Source organism: Drosophila subpulchrella, chromosome 3R (assembly GCF_014743375.2).
Source record: "Drosophila subpulchrella strain 33 F10 #4 breed RU33 chromosome 3R, RU_Dsub_v1.1 Primary Assembly, whole genome shotgun sequence".
Lineage (NCBI taxonomy): Eukaryota > Metazoa > Arthropoda > Insecta > Diptera > Drosophilidae > Drosophila > Drosophila subpulchrella.
Genome location: NC_050609.1, coordinates 13,961,446 through 13,977,145, shown reverse-complemented (window position 1 = coordinate 13,977,145; position 15,700 = coordinate 13,961,446). Strand labels below are relative to the sequence as shown.

The 15,700-nt window shown below is 45.6% G+C and overlaps 5 protein-coding genes across 8 annotated transcripts in view; 3 read left to right on the top strand and 2 right to left on the bottom strand.

Moving 5' to 3' along the window:
- Positions 1-5,807, top strand: part of LOC119554866 (ETS-like protein pointed) — a 61,005-nt gene extending 55,198 nt beyond the window's left edge. For 3 of the 4 annotated variants that reach the window (XM_037865960.1, XM_037865951.1, XM_037865968.1), the window contains 3 exons: positions 3,414-4,366; positions 4,430-4,587; positions 4,657-5,807. In XM_037865960.1, coding sequence (XP_037721888.1) covers positions 3,414-4,366; positions 4,430-4,587; positions 4,657-4,720 — 1,175 coding nt within the window. In that variant the 3' untranslated portion in view covers positions 4,721-5,807. Of the gene's footprint in view, positions 1-190; positions 1,665-3,413; positions 4,367-4,429; positions 4,588-4,656 lie in introns of those variants that run through there. The other variant, XM_037865976.1, reaches the window with a different exon arrangement.
- A 35-nt stretch (positions 5,808-5,842) lies between these two features.
- On the top strand, positions 5,843-8,058 carry LOC119554891 (glutamate dehydrogenase, mitochondrial). Its single transcript, XM_037865990.1, has 4 exons — positions 5,843-6,334; positions 6,623-7,215; positions 7,273-7,680; positions 7,742-8,058. The coding sequence occupies exons 1-4, from the start codon at positions 5,953-5,955 to the stop codon at positions 7,964-7,966; spliced, it is 1,608 nt and encodes a 535-aa protein (XP_037721918.1). The 5' UTR covers positions 5,843-5,952; the 3' UTR covers positions 7,967-8,058.
- Positions 8,059-8,296: 238 nt separating this feature from the next.
- LOC119556867 (coiled-coil domain-containing protein 114) lies at positions 8,297-10,314 on the top strand. Its single transcript, XM_037869344.1, has one exon. The coding sequence runs from the start codon at positions 8,473-8,475 to the stop codon at positions 10,123-10,125; it is 1,653 nt and encodes a 550-aa protein (XP_037725272.1). The 5' UTR covers positions 8,297-8,472; the 3' UTR covers positions 10,126-10,314.
- A 481-nt stretch (positions 10,315-10,795) lies between these two features.
- Positions 10,796-12,450, bottom strand: LOC119545773 (low choriolytic enzyme). The gene is made up of 2 exons (XM_037851623.1): positions 11,120-12,450; positions 10,796-11,056 (listed from the first exon to the last, which is right to left on the bottom strand). Exons 1-2 carry the CDS (start codon positions 11,942-11,944, stop codon positions 10,796-10,798), a joined length of 1,086 nt encoding a protein of 361 aa, XP_037707551.1. The 5' UTR covers positions 11,945-12,450.
- Positions 12,451-12,593: 143 nt separating this feature from the next.
- On the bottom strand, positions 12,594-15,505 carry LOC119545772 (cell division cycle protein 16 homolog). The gene is made up of 6 exons (XM_037851622.1): positions 15,324-15,505; positions 14,752-15,262; positions 14,417-14,699; positions 14,100-14,357; positions 13,386-14,034; positions 12,594-13,322 (listed from the first exon to the last, which is right to left on the bottom strand). Exons 1-6 carry the CDS (start codon positions 15,417-15,419, stop codon positions 12,963-12,965), a joined length of 2,157 nt encoding a protein of 718 aa, XP_037707550.1. The 5' UTR covers positions 15,420-15,505; the 3' UTR covers positions 12,594-12,962.
- Positions 15,506-15,700: the final 195 nt, after the last annotated feature.

Here is a 15,700-nt window from a genome sequence, read left to right as displayed (position 1 = left end):
CGAAGTCGTCGTATCTGTATCCGAAGCGAACCCGAAGCGGTCTCTCCCACACAAGGTGCGTGAGTGCGAGCGAGATGGCTGGCCAGCAGAAAGAGACGGCGAATGACGAGCGCTGCGAACGAGCAGCCAACAACCCGAGTGCAACTTCAGAGCAACTTCAGTTCTTGAACGGATGTCGAAGGTGGCAGAGCTGACGTCGCTGGCTCTCCTCGTATTACCATTACACCCTATATATAGCACCGTGCTCTAGTGGACCTTACATGATCTTAAATCGCTCATACGCCGCGTTTGCTCGTTCTTTTTTGTATCGTCCACTGTGTGAAGGAAAGGGCGCGCAAGTAACGATAAAATAAATGCGAATTTAAACATACTGATTGTCGCGTGGAATGAAAACAATGTACATATAGCTACGATATGCGCATTAATTTATCGCCCGTGCCAGAGCGACGATCGTGAAGTGCTTACAATTAATTGCCATTAATTCGCAAAAGTGCTAAGAATTCGCGACGGTGTGTGAACTGCGAATGCCGCAAAATAAAAATAAATATATATCTCAACAAGTGCGAACATTGTAAATAGTTATTGAAAAATCCCGCAAGCTAATCAGGGATTTTCGAAAACATAACGCCCTCATACCAAAAAAGAAACAAAACTTGTCAATTGTCCAGTGGGCCATCCAATTGATTAAGAACCGACCCGCATCGAAAAACCCAAAAATCATAAACCACAATACTGACAGTGCAAAAATTAAAATATTCCCCCCCAAAAAACAACCAAAGTGAAGTGAAATCAATTTTAATACAACTGCAAGTACCACCAGCATAAAGGGGACACAATCGTATTTATCAATTGAGAGCTGATCCCGCAGATTTGCCTAGTTAATAGAGTCAATGACGTGCACTTTGACCAGCGAGGTGGAGTTTCCGTTTTTGAGTACCGATCATTTTGAAGCGAAGAAATGCCGCCCTCTGCGTTTTTAGTGAATGCCAGCATAATCAGTGCCGCCAACGCCTTGGACAGCGATAAGGAGCAGCAGCTTCAGGAGCATCAGCAGCAGCAGCAGCAACAGCAGCAGCATCACTTTACCAGCAGCAGCAACAAAAATTGCCACACGGCGCCCAACTACAACATGGTCCTGCAAAGCTATGAGAACTATCCCAGCTATCACCTGGCCCAGCATCATCATCACCACCACCACAGCCATCACAGTCATCCGCATCATCAATTGGCCCAGCAGCCCGGACTGCATCATCACGCGATGCAGCAGCAGCAGCAGCAGGGGCAGCACCTGCAACAGCCGCAGCAGCAGCAACATCTTCCCCACCAGCAACACCAGCAGCAGCAACAGCAGCAGCCACATCAGCAGTCATACGGCTCATCCCAGCTGCCCCACCATCGTTTATCCGGCGGCAGTACGGGCAGCACCACCACCACCTCCTCCGGCTCCAGTTCGAGTGGCTCCTCCTCGAGTGCCTCCTCCACGCAGGGATTCGCCTCCGGGGGCAGCAGCAGCAGCAGCACAGCGAACGCCAGCAACCTGGTGGGGGCCCTCAGTAGCTCCACGGCGGCGTCACTGGGTCTTGGGTACTTCAATGACATGGCGCCCTTTGTGGGCGACGGCAATGCCTACTACACGGACTCGGATGTCAACTTCTTTAGTTCAGGTACAGTGGCAGAGGTCAGCAAATATTTACCGACATCAAAAACGGTGCTTTTAATTACGATTGCTGGGGTGTGAAAAGGCAGCAAACCAGAAGAAGATGCGATGCGGTGCGATCCGGTGGCATAATTAAATTCGTAATTTGTTTTTAAGTGTTTGACACGCAACAAGTCGGGGTGGCTAACGGGGATGGTGGGTTACACGTAGAGAAAAAATTATAAATAAATTAAATGTTGATACCAAAGATTTTTAGTTGATTTTTAAGTAAAATATGAAAATAGGTATCTATATCTTTTCTTAATTTAACTTTAAATACATAAAAATACTTCTCTTTATTTGATTAAGTTAAGGAGATCGTTGAAAAAATGTCAGTGACATTTTATTCTATTTTAAGTACAAACATTTTATTTAAAATATTATATAAATTAAAAGAAAAGCTTGAATTATATGTTCAACAAATTAAGTACACCAAACAAGCTCTAGAACTGGTTGGGAATTATAGCACTTAAGAGGTAGTAATCTGCTGTAATTCAAATCTCTGCTTCAAGATACATTTAAAATGTGGGTTTACAAACGCATTTTAATACACAATGCCACTTTTCTCTGGGTGTAACAGATTGACCTGGTGATAAGTGGCTTGTTGAGCGTTAGAAGATGCCTCAGATGTATCTGGCAGATGCGGATACTCTCGCGCTCTCTGGAGGCGGCACCTAAAGAGGCGCTGCCAACTCTTTGGCCAGCCAACGGGGAGCTGTATCTGTATCTTTGTATCTGCGAGCGAATGGGAATCGAAACGAAGCGCTGGGAAAGCTTTTTATTTCTTTGCTGTGTGCGAGAGGGACGGCCAGAGGTCGGCGCATGTGTATGTGGGTATGTGCCAACAGGTTTTCGTATCCCACAGATACAACACGACGAGTGTACATCGAAATGTGTTAAATTTCGCTGTATTCGCAATTAATGTAGCGTGCACACACCATTAGATCGGGGTTGTTATGCCTGTGTGCGTGCGTATCTGTGTCCCAGGGGGTTCGTGTATGTGTGTGCGCTGTGATTTTGATTGGTTTTCGAAGTCTTTAGCTCGATTGAGAGACGCCCCATTTCTGTGAACATCATTTAATTGAAACTGCGAACTGTCTGTAATCAATGTGTTTTAGCGTGTGAAAAAATCTATCTAGGTTTTTGAACGGTACGAATTAAATTTCCCATGAAATATTCATAGCTTTTTAAGGCTTAATACGTTTTCCATTATTATTAAGAACGCTTAAAGACTGTGTTTCTTGGAATCACTTTTTTATCAAGCGTTACATCAAGCAAAAAAGCTAGAAAAACATAATATGGTATTTTTATCAGCTTCTTTTGTAATCTTGGAATTAAAAGATTAAATATTTGCTTCAAATTGCGTAAGAAAAACGTACATATGTTCCATTCAAAAGTTCAAAGAATGTTTATATGACGCATTATAAAATAATTTGAAAACTGAACTTCAACATGTTCAGAGTTACACATTATTGAAATATAATATATGAACGTATATTTTTAAGGAAAAAAATAAATATTTTACCAAAGTGTTGAAGATTGTTTGATCCTAAAATTATTAATATGAATTTTTTAACTGATCTGCTTTGATTTCCTAAATTGTGTTGTCATATTTTAAGTGGGTTAACGACTAGAAATTATCAGATACAAACCCATATCCCATATCGAATCTGACCCATATCGATTCTAATCCAATTACCATCTCTATCGCTTGCAGGCTACAACACCAGCAACACACACGACCGCAGCAACAACAGCCCGCCCCCGCAGCAGCAGCAATCGCAGCAGCCGACTGTCAATGGCAGCAGCAATGCCAGCAGCAACAACAACAACAGCAGCAACTCCATGCTGCCGCCCGCTGTCCAGCAAAACAACAACAACAACAACGAAAACAACAACACCAGCAGCAGCAGCAACACGAACAGCAGCAGCAACAGCAACAATGCGGGCAGCAATAACAACAATAATAACAATAATAATAACATCGACTATATGGCCACCATGGCGGCAATCTACCAACATCACCTCAAAGAGGAGCCGGGCACCCAGAATAGCAGCATTGGCTATGGCGGCAGTAATAGCCAAAACGATCCCACGGATCTCAGTAGTTATGGCCTGCCCGCCCACCTGGCCACCTACAGCGGTGGCAGTGGCAGTGGGCCAACGGGTGGCGGCAGTTCTGGTGGCGATGATACCGATTACCACAGCACGATCTCGGCACAGGATCATCAGAGTCAGCAATCGAGTGCAGGAAATGGAAGTGGAGGAGGAGCAAGTGGTGGTAGCACCGGGACAAGCAATGGCTACATGGACAGCAGCTCGGAGTTCTATGCCAGCTACGCGGGAAGGAATCGATTCCATGATGGCTATCCACCAGAGTTTACGCCCTACGATGCCCCGCCCTTCCAGTCGATGGGCGCCCAGCCCACGGCAATGGATCAATGGGGTGCCCATGCCCACCAGCATCCGGCGGCCTACATGAGCACCCTGGGTCTGGACAAGGGTCTCCTGGGCGGCTATACGACGCAGGGCGGAGTGCCGTGCTTCACAGGATCGGGTCCCATTCAACTGTGGCAATTCCTGCTCGAGTTGCTGCTGGACAAGACGTGCCAGAGCTTCATCTCCTGGACCGGCGATGGCTGGGAGTTCAAGCTCACCGATCCCGATGAGGTAGGATTATTATAATATCATTCTTTCCGAAATCCTTACTTACTTTTAAACGTTTTTTATCAGGTGGCTCGTCGTTGGGGAATCCGCAAGAACAAGCCCAAGATGAACTATGAGAAACTGAGTCGAGGACTTCGCTACTATTATGACAAGAACATCATCCACAAGACGGCAGGCAAACGATATGTCTACCGCTTTGTCTGTGATCTCCAGAATCTAGTTGGGTAGGTTTTCTAAAAATTCTAGAAACAAGATGGAAAAAATACTAATCAACATTTTTTGTTTATAAACAGGCACACCCCCGAGGAGCTGGTGGCCAAATACGATCTTAAGATTGAGAAGAAAGATGTGGATTAGCAGCAGAGCAGCGGAGAAGCTGCCTGAATCGGGAGCAGTTCCAGGAGACCTGCTCCCAGCCACGGATTGTACTCAACCAACCGCAAAATACTTTCGAGCGTTATTGTTTACCAAGCGTGATGTTAGCTTATAAGCAGCAGTCCCCCGATCTGCGATCTTGCTACGAGATTAAAGTGTTGGCCAACCCACAAAACCACCACCCACCATCCCCGAAGTCCCAAGCCCACACACACCCAACACCCAACCTATCAAAACCGATTTGCTTGTAATTATCGTGTATAAATTAGACTTTTGAATTAATTTGAAATTAATTTAAAAATACTTCAGAGTTAGACTTAAGCCGATCTAAAGCAAGAGAACCAGTTGAAGATGAAGCGAATTAAATTTGAGAATTCTGTGTGCAATGCGTTGATGTTTCTTCGTTCTCGCATAGTCTGTATGTCAAGGATCGAACGTTGATAGAGGCCATATAAAGCATGTGTCCCCCAAAAGTGATATTAGAGCGCAACATTTTGTTATACTTACATAATCATTTTACCCGCACGGGGCACCAGAAACATTTCAAAATCATGCATGTATATAGCGATCAAGATGAGTGTATGGCATATAAGTAGGTCTCTAGTATTTATGTATAACCTGTAATCTGTGCTACTGGTACAACTAAGTTTTCCACTTCCAAGCCTCCCTTTTTCCCTGTACTTTTTCTGTGCGCTTCCGTGCGATCCCAAAAGTTTTAAACGTAAAACGGCACAATAGTTGATCATCCAATGTATCCGATGAACTTTTGTTAGCGTCTACTATATGTATACTTATAGGCTATCCCTAGTTGTTAGGATCCCTAGTGCGTTAATCGACAGTTCAAGAAGTGTTTATTACCTTGTGTATAGCTATTAACTACTTAAGACTAGCTCGTAGATGCTTAGCCACGTATTACACGCATAAACATAACGTTATATTGATACATAGATACACATACATTTGTAGAGCAATTCTAAAATATTGTATTTATACAAGCGTACATCGTAATATTAAAGCTACCATTAACATTGCTAATGATAAAAACAATAAAAGAAAACCGATATGAAAATACAACAAACATGATTCTGTCTTAGTTCTCTCTGGTTGATATTTCAAAGTGGTCAAGATATATTTATTTATTTGAATTTTTCTGAGAGATTTCTAAATTTTCTTGAACTTTCTTTTGTGTTGTAATTACCTTTTGATTCTCCAGGATGTTTCGCAATCTGTCAACCCCTCTTAGCAAAATGCGGCGCCTTAGCCCTAAGCAAATTTCAGTTCGCTACGAGCACCAAATACCCGAAAACCTCAAAAAAGTCGAGACGGACAAGGACCCTGAGCTCTCTGCCATGGTGATGTACTACTACCACAGGGCAGCCCAGACCATGGAGCCTGCTTTGGTCAAGGAAATGGAAAAGTACCCTCATATGAAGCCCGAGGAGCGTCAAGCCCGAGTCTCCGCTATTCTTAACTTGCTCGGAAACGTTTCGACCTCGGTAGAGGTAAATTTTCCCATTGTCCGAAAGAATGGGACGTACGAAATCATCAGTGGTTATCGTTCTCATCATGTACGTCATCGCCTGCCGCTAAAAGGGGGTAGGTATATCTTTATCCCATAAATCAGGGTACGCGAATTCTTCAGTATTGAACGTTTTCTACTTTTGTTTAACCTTATACCACCTTCTATATTTCGTATTACGCGAATTCTTCAGGATCAAATGTTTTGTAGTTTTGTTAAACTTTAACCACCCCTTTCTAAGGTTGACTAAATTATAAGACCGTGAAAACTTTTTATAAAAACATATTTAAGAAAGGTTTTATCCACAGTGTTGTAATTTTTACGCAGTATTGTAAAATTATTTGTAAGCTTACTTTTATCTGTAGGAATCCGGTACGCTCTAGATGTGGACTCACACGAGATCAAGGCCCTCGCTGCTATAATGACATTCAAGTGCGCGTGCGTAAATCTTCCATACGGTGGATCCAAGGGTGGAGTATGCATTGACCCTAAGAAATATACCGTAGATGAGCTGCAGACGATCACGCGTCGATATACGATGGAGTTGCTAAAGCGAAATATGATAGGTCCCGGCATTGACGTTCCGGCACCGGATATGAACACCGGTCCTCGTGAGATGTCCTGGATTGTGGATCAGTACCAAAAGACCTTTGGCTACAAGGACATTAATTCCTCAGCTATAGTCACTGGAAAGCCAGTGCATATTGGGGGTATTAACGGTCGTCACTCGGCTACGGGAAGGGGCGTGTGGAAGGCGGGCGATCTCTTCCTGCAGGACAAGGAGTGGATGGACCTGCTCAAGTGGAAGACGGGCTGGAAGGACAAGACGGCCATTGTGCAGGGTTTCGGCAATGTGGGATCCTTTGCCGCTAAGTTCGTTCATGAGGCGGGCGCCAAGATCATCGGTATCAAGGAGGTCGATGTTTCCCTTTACAATAAAGATGGCATCGATATCAACGTGAGTTCTAAAACAATCTGTTATGAAGATAAGCTTTTAAAATAGTATGATCTCTAGGACCTTCTTGAGTACAAGGAGGAGAAGAAGACCATTAAGGGCTACCCCAAGGCTGAGGAGTCGAAGGAGGATCTGTTGACGGCCGAGACCGATATCCTAATGCCCTGCGCCACCCAAAAAGTGATTACCAGCGATAACGCCAAGGACATCAAGGCCAAGCTGATTTTGGAGGGCGCCAATGGGCCCACAACACCCTCTGGAGAAAAGGTCTTGTTGGACAAGGGAGTGCTCCTCGTGCCCGATCTATATTGCAATGCAGGCGGTGTGACTGTATCCTACTTTGAGTACCTGAAGAACATAAACCATGTGTCCTACGGCAAAATGAACTCCAAAACCACCTCCGAACTAATTATCGAACTGATGAACTCGATAAATGAGTCACTGCGTCAGTGCCCCGATTCTCCAATTGTAGGTCAATCCTTAAATATACCACTTAACAGTATTACTCATAATACCTTTTCGACCTTAGCCTGAAATTAAACCCAATAAGAAACTAAAAAAAATTCGCGAGTGCACCACGGAGGCGGACATTGTGGATGCCGCCCTCCAGACTGTGATGGAAGCTGCGGCTCTTGGCATCAAGCAGATGGCCCACAAATTTGAGTTGTGCAACGATCTGCGCCGAGCCGCATACGTCTGGTCTTCCTTCAAAATTTTCCAGGCCATGGAAAGCTCTGGGATTTCTCAACAGTAATGCTGCGTTATTGCAAGTTTTATAAAACCTTAAATATTTAAGAGCTTAGTATACGATACACATATAACATCGTTTGTTCTAGAATGCTGAAATTATGGTTTATAATACTATATTATATTAAATAAATATTTATTGAAACTAAAATGGTCTTTAAATGAGGATCATTGGAGAACAATATTTATGAAGTAAATGTTACTGGCATACTTGTACTTTTTAGTCATTACCAATTCTTTAAAATAAGTTTTGGAATACTTTCAAAAATCAACCAAATTCAAGATGGAGAAAATAATAATCTATTTTTTTGTTCCACCCTAGAGCTCACGCATGCCTTGGAATAGAATTCATATCATAGTTAAAGTTTAGATTGAACAAACATTGGGAAATTCCTTGAATACTAATACAAAAACCCGAAATACGAATATCTTGCTTTTTTGCTTTACCAACCACACTACCCACATAAATAGTGGCTATACGTTTTTGTTAACAAATTTAATAAAACACTCACCATGGAGGAAATCAAGAAGTTCGACAAAGTTGCCTTCCTGGAAAGCTACCTGCTGAAGCACAAGGAGCTGGGCAAGCGCCAGAGGGAGTACAAGAAGATCCTGTCCAGCAAACTGAAGACGCGCAAGGAGACGATCATCGAGGCCAGCTATGAGACGGCCATCGATCAGCTGGAGGAGGAGAAGAACGACCTAAGGGCCCAGATCTGGGTGGCCAGTGGAACAACGCACAAGAAGCAGAACAACCGCTGGTTGGAGCTGATTCGATGCCATGTGGAGTGCCAGGAGAACCTCTCGCAGGACATCAACTCCCTGAAGACCTCCATTTTCAATATGGAGAAGGAGATCAGTCGCATGGCCAAGCAAATATATAACCTGAATCGTTTGACCATTCCTGATCAGCAGCATCAGGCGTATGTGATGAAGGCCAGGAAGAGGATGACCATTCTGGAGAACTCCCTGGAGGTGGGAGTGCGTCATGAATGTGGTTTCACAGCAGCCAATGCCGATCTGCGAGAGCAACTCATCCGCATCCTTAATCACAGGACTTTCTTCAATGACTCCTACACCAAAATGGTCCAGAAACTGAACAGCGAGAAGAAGTATCTCATAGATCTTATAGAGTATGCCCTCAATACCTTCGATGGCTGCATTGAGGTGTACGAGAAGATCGACATGCTGGCCAAAAGGGAGGCCAAGGAGCGGGATCTGCGACGTGTGGAGATGCAGGGCATCATGCGAAAGGTGGCCGCCGATGGGGACAATTCCGCATTCCTCAACTGCAAATCCAAGGCCCGGGAACTGGCCGATCTGCAGCCCAAGGAGTACAAGCGCAGGGATGAATTCCGCAGGGTGCACAACAAGAAGATCAATCTCTATAACTCGGTGCTGCAGAAGATCCTCCAGTACACCGATTCCAATAATATGGACGAGGTGATCGATAAGTTCCAGCAGCAGGAGAGTCTGTACTATTCGTTCTTCAACTATGCCAACGAAATGAGCTACCACATTACAATGCTAAACAACTCGGTGAACCGCCTTTTCGAGGATATAGTCACGCTGAAGAAGGACAACTCCAATACGCTGCAGGAGCAGCTGGAACAGATCGCCAGTCTGGAGAACAAGGTGCGCACCAAGCAGGAGTCCAACATGGAGCTGCACAAGGCCCGGGAGAGCAACGATGCGAGGTTGGAGAATCTTCTACAGGGCATGGAGACCGTTTGCGAGATGTGCTCCATTGATGCCAGTCCGCTGGCCAAGCTCCTGGGTGACCACAGTCATGTGAACCTGGTCAATGTCAATCGATTCCTGAAGATTCTCGAGGTGAGGGTCCAGGAGCTGACCGCCAGTGTTTATGTGATGGAGCGCCAGGAGGAGGGTCGCTTCGACTATGTGGTCAAGCAGATCGAGAAGATCTGCGAACTGCCCACCGATCTGAATGATATCGTGCTAACCCAACAGTGTCCCGAGTGCGCCGAGGGCGAGGCCTTCAACATGGACGAGGGAGGCGACGGGGTGCTCGTCCACACGGTCACCGAGGCCAAGAAGAAGCTCTATGAGAAGGTCACCCAGCCGGAGATGCAGTACCGCCTGCACAGCATCAGCCAGTGCCGTCTGCCGCGCTCCCGCCTCCTGGCCGCCAAGCGCAACATGTAGATTACCACTTCATCCACTTTGGTCTGGGGAATCCCTTATATGTCTTAAGAATCCCATCCTCAATTATTTCGGTTTTCATTTAAATACCCATGTGTGCAACATTTCCTCTCTCAAGATCTACCTTTGGAACCTTCTGATGATCTAGAATTTTCGGTTATTATTAATGAAAATTACCAACTTACTCTGGATTAAATAAAATTTTAAAAGCACACTTTATATGCGTTGTTATTATAAAACATGGTTATCCGGCTCCAGGTTACTTTTCTTGAAATGCTGTCCTCAATCCCCTTTAACTTAATAATAATTCTAAAATGAATTATCATTCTCGATGTTAATGATTAAAGACTAAGAATATATCTTGACTTATAACTATGTCTAAACAAAATAACCTCTTAAAATCACATTATATGTATATGATTGATTTAAACAAGTGGTTTTCCTGATGCAAGTTGCTTTTCTTGAAGGGCCTGTCTTCATAATTCTTAAGTCCCCTCTAACATTATCTTAAAAACAATAATGTTCAATTCATTCTAGATTTTAATAATTAAAGACTATAAATATTAACTAAAGATTCAAATATTGGTGCTAGATGGTTGTTGTGTGGGATGCGTTAAATATTTTCGAGCGTGGGTGATCGTACGAGCTAGTAGATTCTGTGGCCAAGTGGTTTCTAAGAGCTAGTCTCCTTCTTTTCATCGCCCAAGCCCAATCCGCTGATCAGACCTCCAAGGAAGCTGTCCACAATGGGATTGCCACTGCCAGCAGCGGCACCAGGAGCAGCTCCAGGAGCAGGAGCAGGAGCAGGAGCAGAAACAACCGGAGAAGCTGGAGCGGAATTGGCAGTTCCACAATCGTACATGCGGTTCAGCTTCATGATATCATAGTCGGAGAAGCCATTCCTCTGACCCATCTGTTCGGCTCCACCTGCTTTCTACAAAGAAAATAAAGAATAACATTAAAATACATCCTAGATCCCTGACATGCTTCTACTCACCATGGCCAGGATAGTGGGCTGTCCATTGATGGAGAAGGCGTTCTTGGAGTAGTGCATCACACTGCCATAATCGTAGGGCACTCCAAAGGCCTCGGTGCGGGCGGCCTTCTCGAAGTTGTTCATTGCCGAGGACTGCACATTATTATACTGGATGGCCACATAGCCATCGCGTTCCATGCGGTTCTGTTCATGAAGGAAACCCAAGGCGTGCATCAGCTCGTGCATGGCGGTTCCAGGACGACTGAGGCAGCCGGGCGTTTGCAGATTGACCTCCTGCTTGCCACCCACGCGACCCACAGAGGACCAGCATCCCGAGTTATCGCCGCGAATGGAGATGTAATCCCGCTCCGAGCTGCGCCTCACAAACCGAATGCATGTCCGACGATGGTACTCCGCAATGGCATTCTCGATGGTGGCCATGTCCTTGGCACTAAAGCTTCCGCGGATCTCGTAGGGCACCACACCATTGGGCCAACGGGACGATTGCGTGGGCAGGCCGTTCTTCATGATCAGCTCCGATTGGGGCACCAGCATGTCACCTTCCAGGTAGCTTCCCAGTTCCTCAGGATTCGTAGAATCCGCATCGGCACTGAAGTTGCCCACACGATCGGCTGTCTGCTCCTCATCTGGTTTGCCAAAGAGAGCCGTGCCTAGCGGAGTGAGATCGATGATGTCCTTGCCGAGGACGGGTGGTGCCTCCTCGATGCCATTTCCAGGCAGTTCGATGACCTCCGTGTCATCCACATCATCGTAGGACACATAAGGATGAGCCTGGCAGACTGTTAGGGCCAAAGCCAGGACTAGAAATATCTTTTGAGGGTTCATTGTTGATCTTAGAGTTGCTTTGGAGTGGGGTGATTGCTTCGCCTCTAGACTGAATGGCTGGATTTGAACTGTGCTGTGTTCTGGCCCGGCCGGGATTTATATATTCTCCAGCATAATCTCGCCGACGACGCTTTATCAAACTTGGCCGGTGGCGGTGGCTTTCATATGCATAAACATGTTTTCCACGCGGAAACCTTCGGCAGAGCTGCAATCGTCATCGCTGGCTTCTCTTGGATTGTCACACGCTTTATGGCCGGGCAAATATTTGGCCAGCGCTCTCGTTAAGCGGTTATTCATGGGTCTGTGTCTGCTGCTTTGCTATTGCCATAAAGTGTATCAGTAGTTTGTTTGCATATCCAAAGTTTAACGACACTTAGTACGTAATTTTTCGCCCCCAAAGGGATAACCGATAAGCACTATCGCGGCGACCTCTTCGCTTTATGGATTTATACCGCCTGCTGGGTGAAAATATTCCGGAATAATTTGACGGTTAATTGGAGTGGAAAGACTTGACTTGCGAAACACTTAAATAAACTCTAATACACACAAAACAATTGAAACCGAATGGCATTGAAACAGTTCATATTTTGGACTACGTGTCTATTAGAGGAAGCCAAAAATATTAGTTACTATTGAGTTACAACTTTAGTTATTTGCGTACACTAAGCTAGCTTTAATTACAATATAGTATATAAGTTACAGAATTATTGAGAGAACTCGGCTAGGACCACTCTTGACTCTAGGCCCGCACAATTATGATTCAAATGAGACTTTTGCGCAATCTTAAATACTAAATGTTATTCACATGGCGGCGACTTCAATTGATGGTGGGAAAAACAGAGCTGAGAAATCCCAAGACTCTGCTCATTAGCCAGAACAGAACAGAAAAGTACAGATCAAAGCATAAACATCTGTGTTTGCTCTGGCCACGAATTAAGTTCAAGTGCATGGCACATGTTTGCCTGGCTAACGATCGGGGCTAACATTAATGATTCATGTAAGTTATGATGAATTTCTTCTAGGTATCGAAGCTCATATCCACCGCCATGTTGGATTCGGAGTTGGCGAACTCCTCATCCTCCTCAAACTTGAGCTTCATCCCATTAAACTTGTCCGAGTTCAACACGCGGCGACTATTGGCCGTGATGTTCTTGGCCACATCTCGCAGGGCGGCGCTACAGATCTCATCAATAGTGGCAGTGTCATCCATCAGGTCTTCGATGCAGCTCTTAAGTATAGTGGAGGTCACGATGCAGTCTCTGTTGAGCGCCAAGCTCTTGTGGAAGGCTTCGATGGCGGGGTCTAGGTTACCCAGCAAAGCGTGTATAAAACCAATGGAAGTGTAAGTAGTGGGGCTCTGAGGCTTCAGGAGAAGGGCCTTAAAAAATATAAATTTAAAAATAAATAGTTAAATTTCTACAGACTCTAAAAATACACTTACATATTGGAAGTTGTACAGAGCTTCCTCGTACTTGTGCACCTTACGCAGCGAGTGGCCAAGGTTGATAAATAGGGGCTCCCAACGGGCCGAGATCTCTTCGTTGTTGCTCTTCGCTCGTTGTTTTACAATGTCTACGGTGCACTGGAAGATTGTGGCGGCGCCATCGAAGAACTCGTACTCGTACTTGATCACGCCCAGCTCATGGAGCACATATACATCTAGCGGTGCTATATTCATGGCTTGCAGAAAGAACTTCTCGGCGAGCTCTAAATTCTTGGTCAGGCCGCACTCCACGCCAATGTAGAGCAGCGGCAGATGACAGCCTCGCATCAGTTGAGTTGCCTTAAAATAGGCGGCCATCGCCTGCTCGTGCTCGTTCTCATTGGCGAAACTGTGGCCATAGGCCAGCCAAGCGGGGCCATAAAGTCGATCCAGGGCGGTGGCCTTGGAGAGATACCGCCGGGCGGGATCGCTCTTGCCAATCATGTCGTAGTAGCAGCCCACGGCGTACCAGGAGATCGCCTTGTCCGGATAGCGGTCCACCAGCTTGTGGGCCACGTAGAATAGCCTGTTGAAATCGCCGTTCTCCACCAGGCAGGCAATCTGAATGGTCAGGGCGTTGTTATGGAACGGATCCACCTTTAGTAGTCTGTGGAATATAGAAATTAGTATTAAAGACAGAAGGAAAAGATTGTATAGATTACAAATACTTACTCATTTAGTATTTTCATGCATTGTTTGTAGTCGCAGTCGTAGAAACACTTCTCCGCCTCGGCGGCCATTATATCCGTGCTGCGTTGCACTCGATCCAGGCAATCTCCGAGCGGAATTAAGGTGTCTGTGTCGTGATCCCGCGATCGCCTCCTGCTGGAGGAGTCGAACATGGACCGATGAGAGGCATCAACGAGGGAAGAGGCCTTCGAGAGACTGGTTTGCAGGGAGAACGTTGGTGCCTTGAGATCCTCCAGGACTCTAGAAAGGCAAAGATGTATAAGTAAATGTGAAATATTGAACAAATCGATATGACTCACTTCTGGGCGGGCGACATAAACTGGCTGGGCGTAAGCGGCACCTTGAGGGCGCTCACCTTGGGCATCTGGCTGTCCGAGGAGCCGGTCTGCTGCACTCGGGCAGTAAACTCCTTGATGAACTTGAGTATATCGGGATTAACAATGGGGGATATCTCCTCGGCATTGCGGGCGGAAATCAACTCGTAGTACTTTTTCAGGCGAGATTCGTAGAGTTTCAATATAAACTTGGCGTCCGTTTCGCTGGATTGCTGCGCCAGTGGCAAGTGGTGCATTAGCTCGAATTCTGCAAGGATCGGGGAGTTTAGAGAGGTTTAAAGAAAGATTTATCTACCTACCTTCCCAGGCCATAAGCATCTCGTGCTGAACCAGCGCCTCCAAGGCCTCAAAACAGTAGATGGATTTGTGGAGGGCCTGCACATAGAAGTCCATGGCCATGCCGCGATTGTCCAGGGCCTCGAAAACCTTGCCCTTCATCAGGTAAATGGACGAGAGCAGCTCGTTCCGGTGGTTTTCCTCGCCGCCAAAGACACTGTTGGTCTCCAGGTAGCAACCACTGCCGGCATCCACGGGCTGGTTGATCAGCGACGTGGTCATGACCTCCACCTCCACGTTCTGGATGGCATTGGCCGCCTCCGTGTACTCCTTGGCCGCATAGAGGCTCTCCAGGAGCAGGTTGAAGCACGGCAGCGAGTTCTTCTCCAGCTTGTGGTGCTGTATCGTATGGGCGGCGCGATGGTACTCCCCCAGCAGGAACATGCACTGGGCCTGGTAGTAGATGTCCCTGGGCTCGTGGCCACTCAGCACGGCAACCTTTTCCGCCCAGAAAAGGGCAGTTGAGTAGCGACGCTAGAAATGCAATTGGTTTTTTACTGAGGTTACTTGCCGGCTTTTTGGTTTCGCTTCTTACCATGTCTATGAACTGTTTGACCAGCTGCCGGTACACGGTCAGATCAATGTGGTCATTGGTGGTGTCCGTGCTGGTGTTTTCCGTGTCTCCTGGCATTTTAATTCAGCATGAATTGTATTTTTCAATAGGAAATTGTTAAAAGTTTACTGCCGCTGGGTACTAACTTAATTGAGTAGATCTGGCAACGCCGTGCAAACAGCTGTTGTTGCCATTTATTCTGAACAGTTGTTTGGTGTACTGAGAGAAATTTAATTGGTTTTGAAAGTGTAAGAATAGAAAAAGAAAAAATAACTTACAAAAAACATGTGATAAATAAATAAAAATTTAATACATTTTGTTAAATAATTTATAAAAAAAATAAAATATGTAATTATACG

Bases quoted from the DNA above. Each gene is read 5' to 3' on its own strand.
- LOC119545773 (XM_037851623.1), bottom strand. From the start codon at position 11,944: ATGAACCCTCAAAAGATATTTCTAGTCCTGGCTTTGGCCCTAACAGTC. The intron at 11,057-11,119 runs GTGAGTAGAAGC...TTTTCTTTGTAG, and splicing joins AGCCCACTATCCTGGCCATG to AAAGCAGGTGGAGCCGAACA.
- LOC119556867 (XM_037869344.1), top strand. From the start codon at position 8,473: ATGGAGGAAATCAAGAAGTTCGACAAAGTTGCCTTCCTGGAAAGCTAC.
- LOC119554891 (XM_037865990.1), top strand. From the start codon at position 5,953: ATGTTTCGCAATCTGTCAACCCCTCTTAGCAAAATGCGGCGCCTTAGC. The intron at 6,335-6,622 runs GTAGGTATATCT...TTTTATCTGTAG, and splicing joins TCGCCTGCCGCTAAAAGGGG to GAATCCGGTACGCTCTAGAT. The intron at 7,216-7,272 runs GTGAGTTCTAAA...TATGATCTCTAG, and splicing joins AAGATGGCATCGATATCAAC to GACCTTCTTGAGTACAAGGA.
- LOC119545772 (XM_037851622.1), bottom strand. From the start codon at position 15,419: ATGCCAGGAGACACGGAAAACACCAGCACGGACACCACCAATGACCAC. The intron at 14,700-14,751 runs GTAGGTAGATAA...CGATCCTTGCAG, and splicing joins GATGCTTATGGCCTGGGAAG to AATTCGAGCTAATGCACCAC. The intron at 13,323-13,385 runs GTAAGTGTATTT...ATATTTTTTAAG, and splicing joins CTCTGTACAACTTCCAATAT to GCCCTTCTCCTGAAGCCTCA.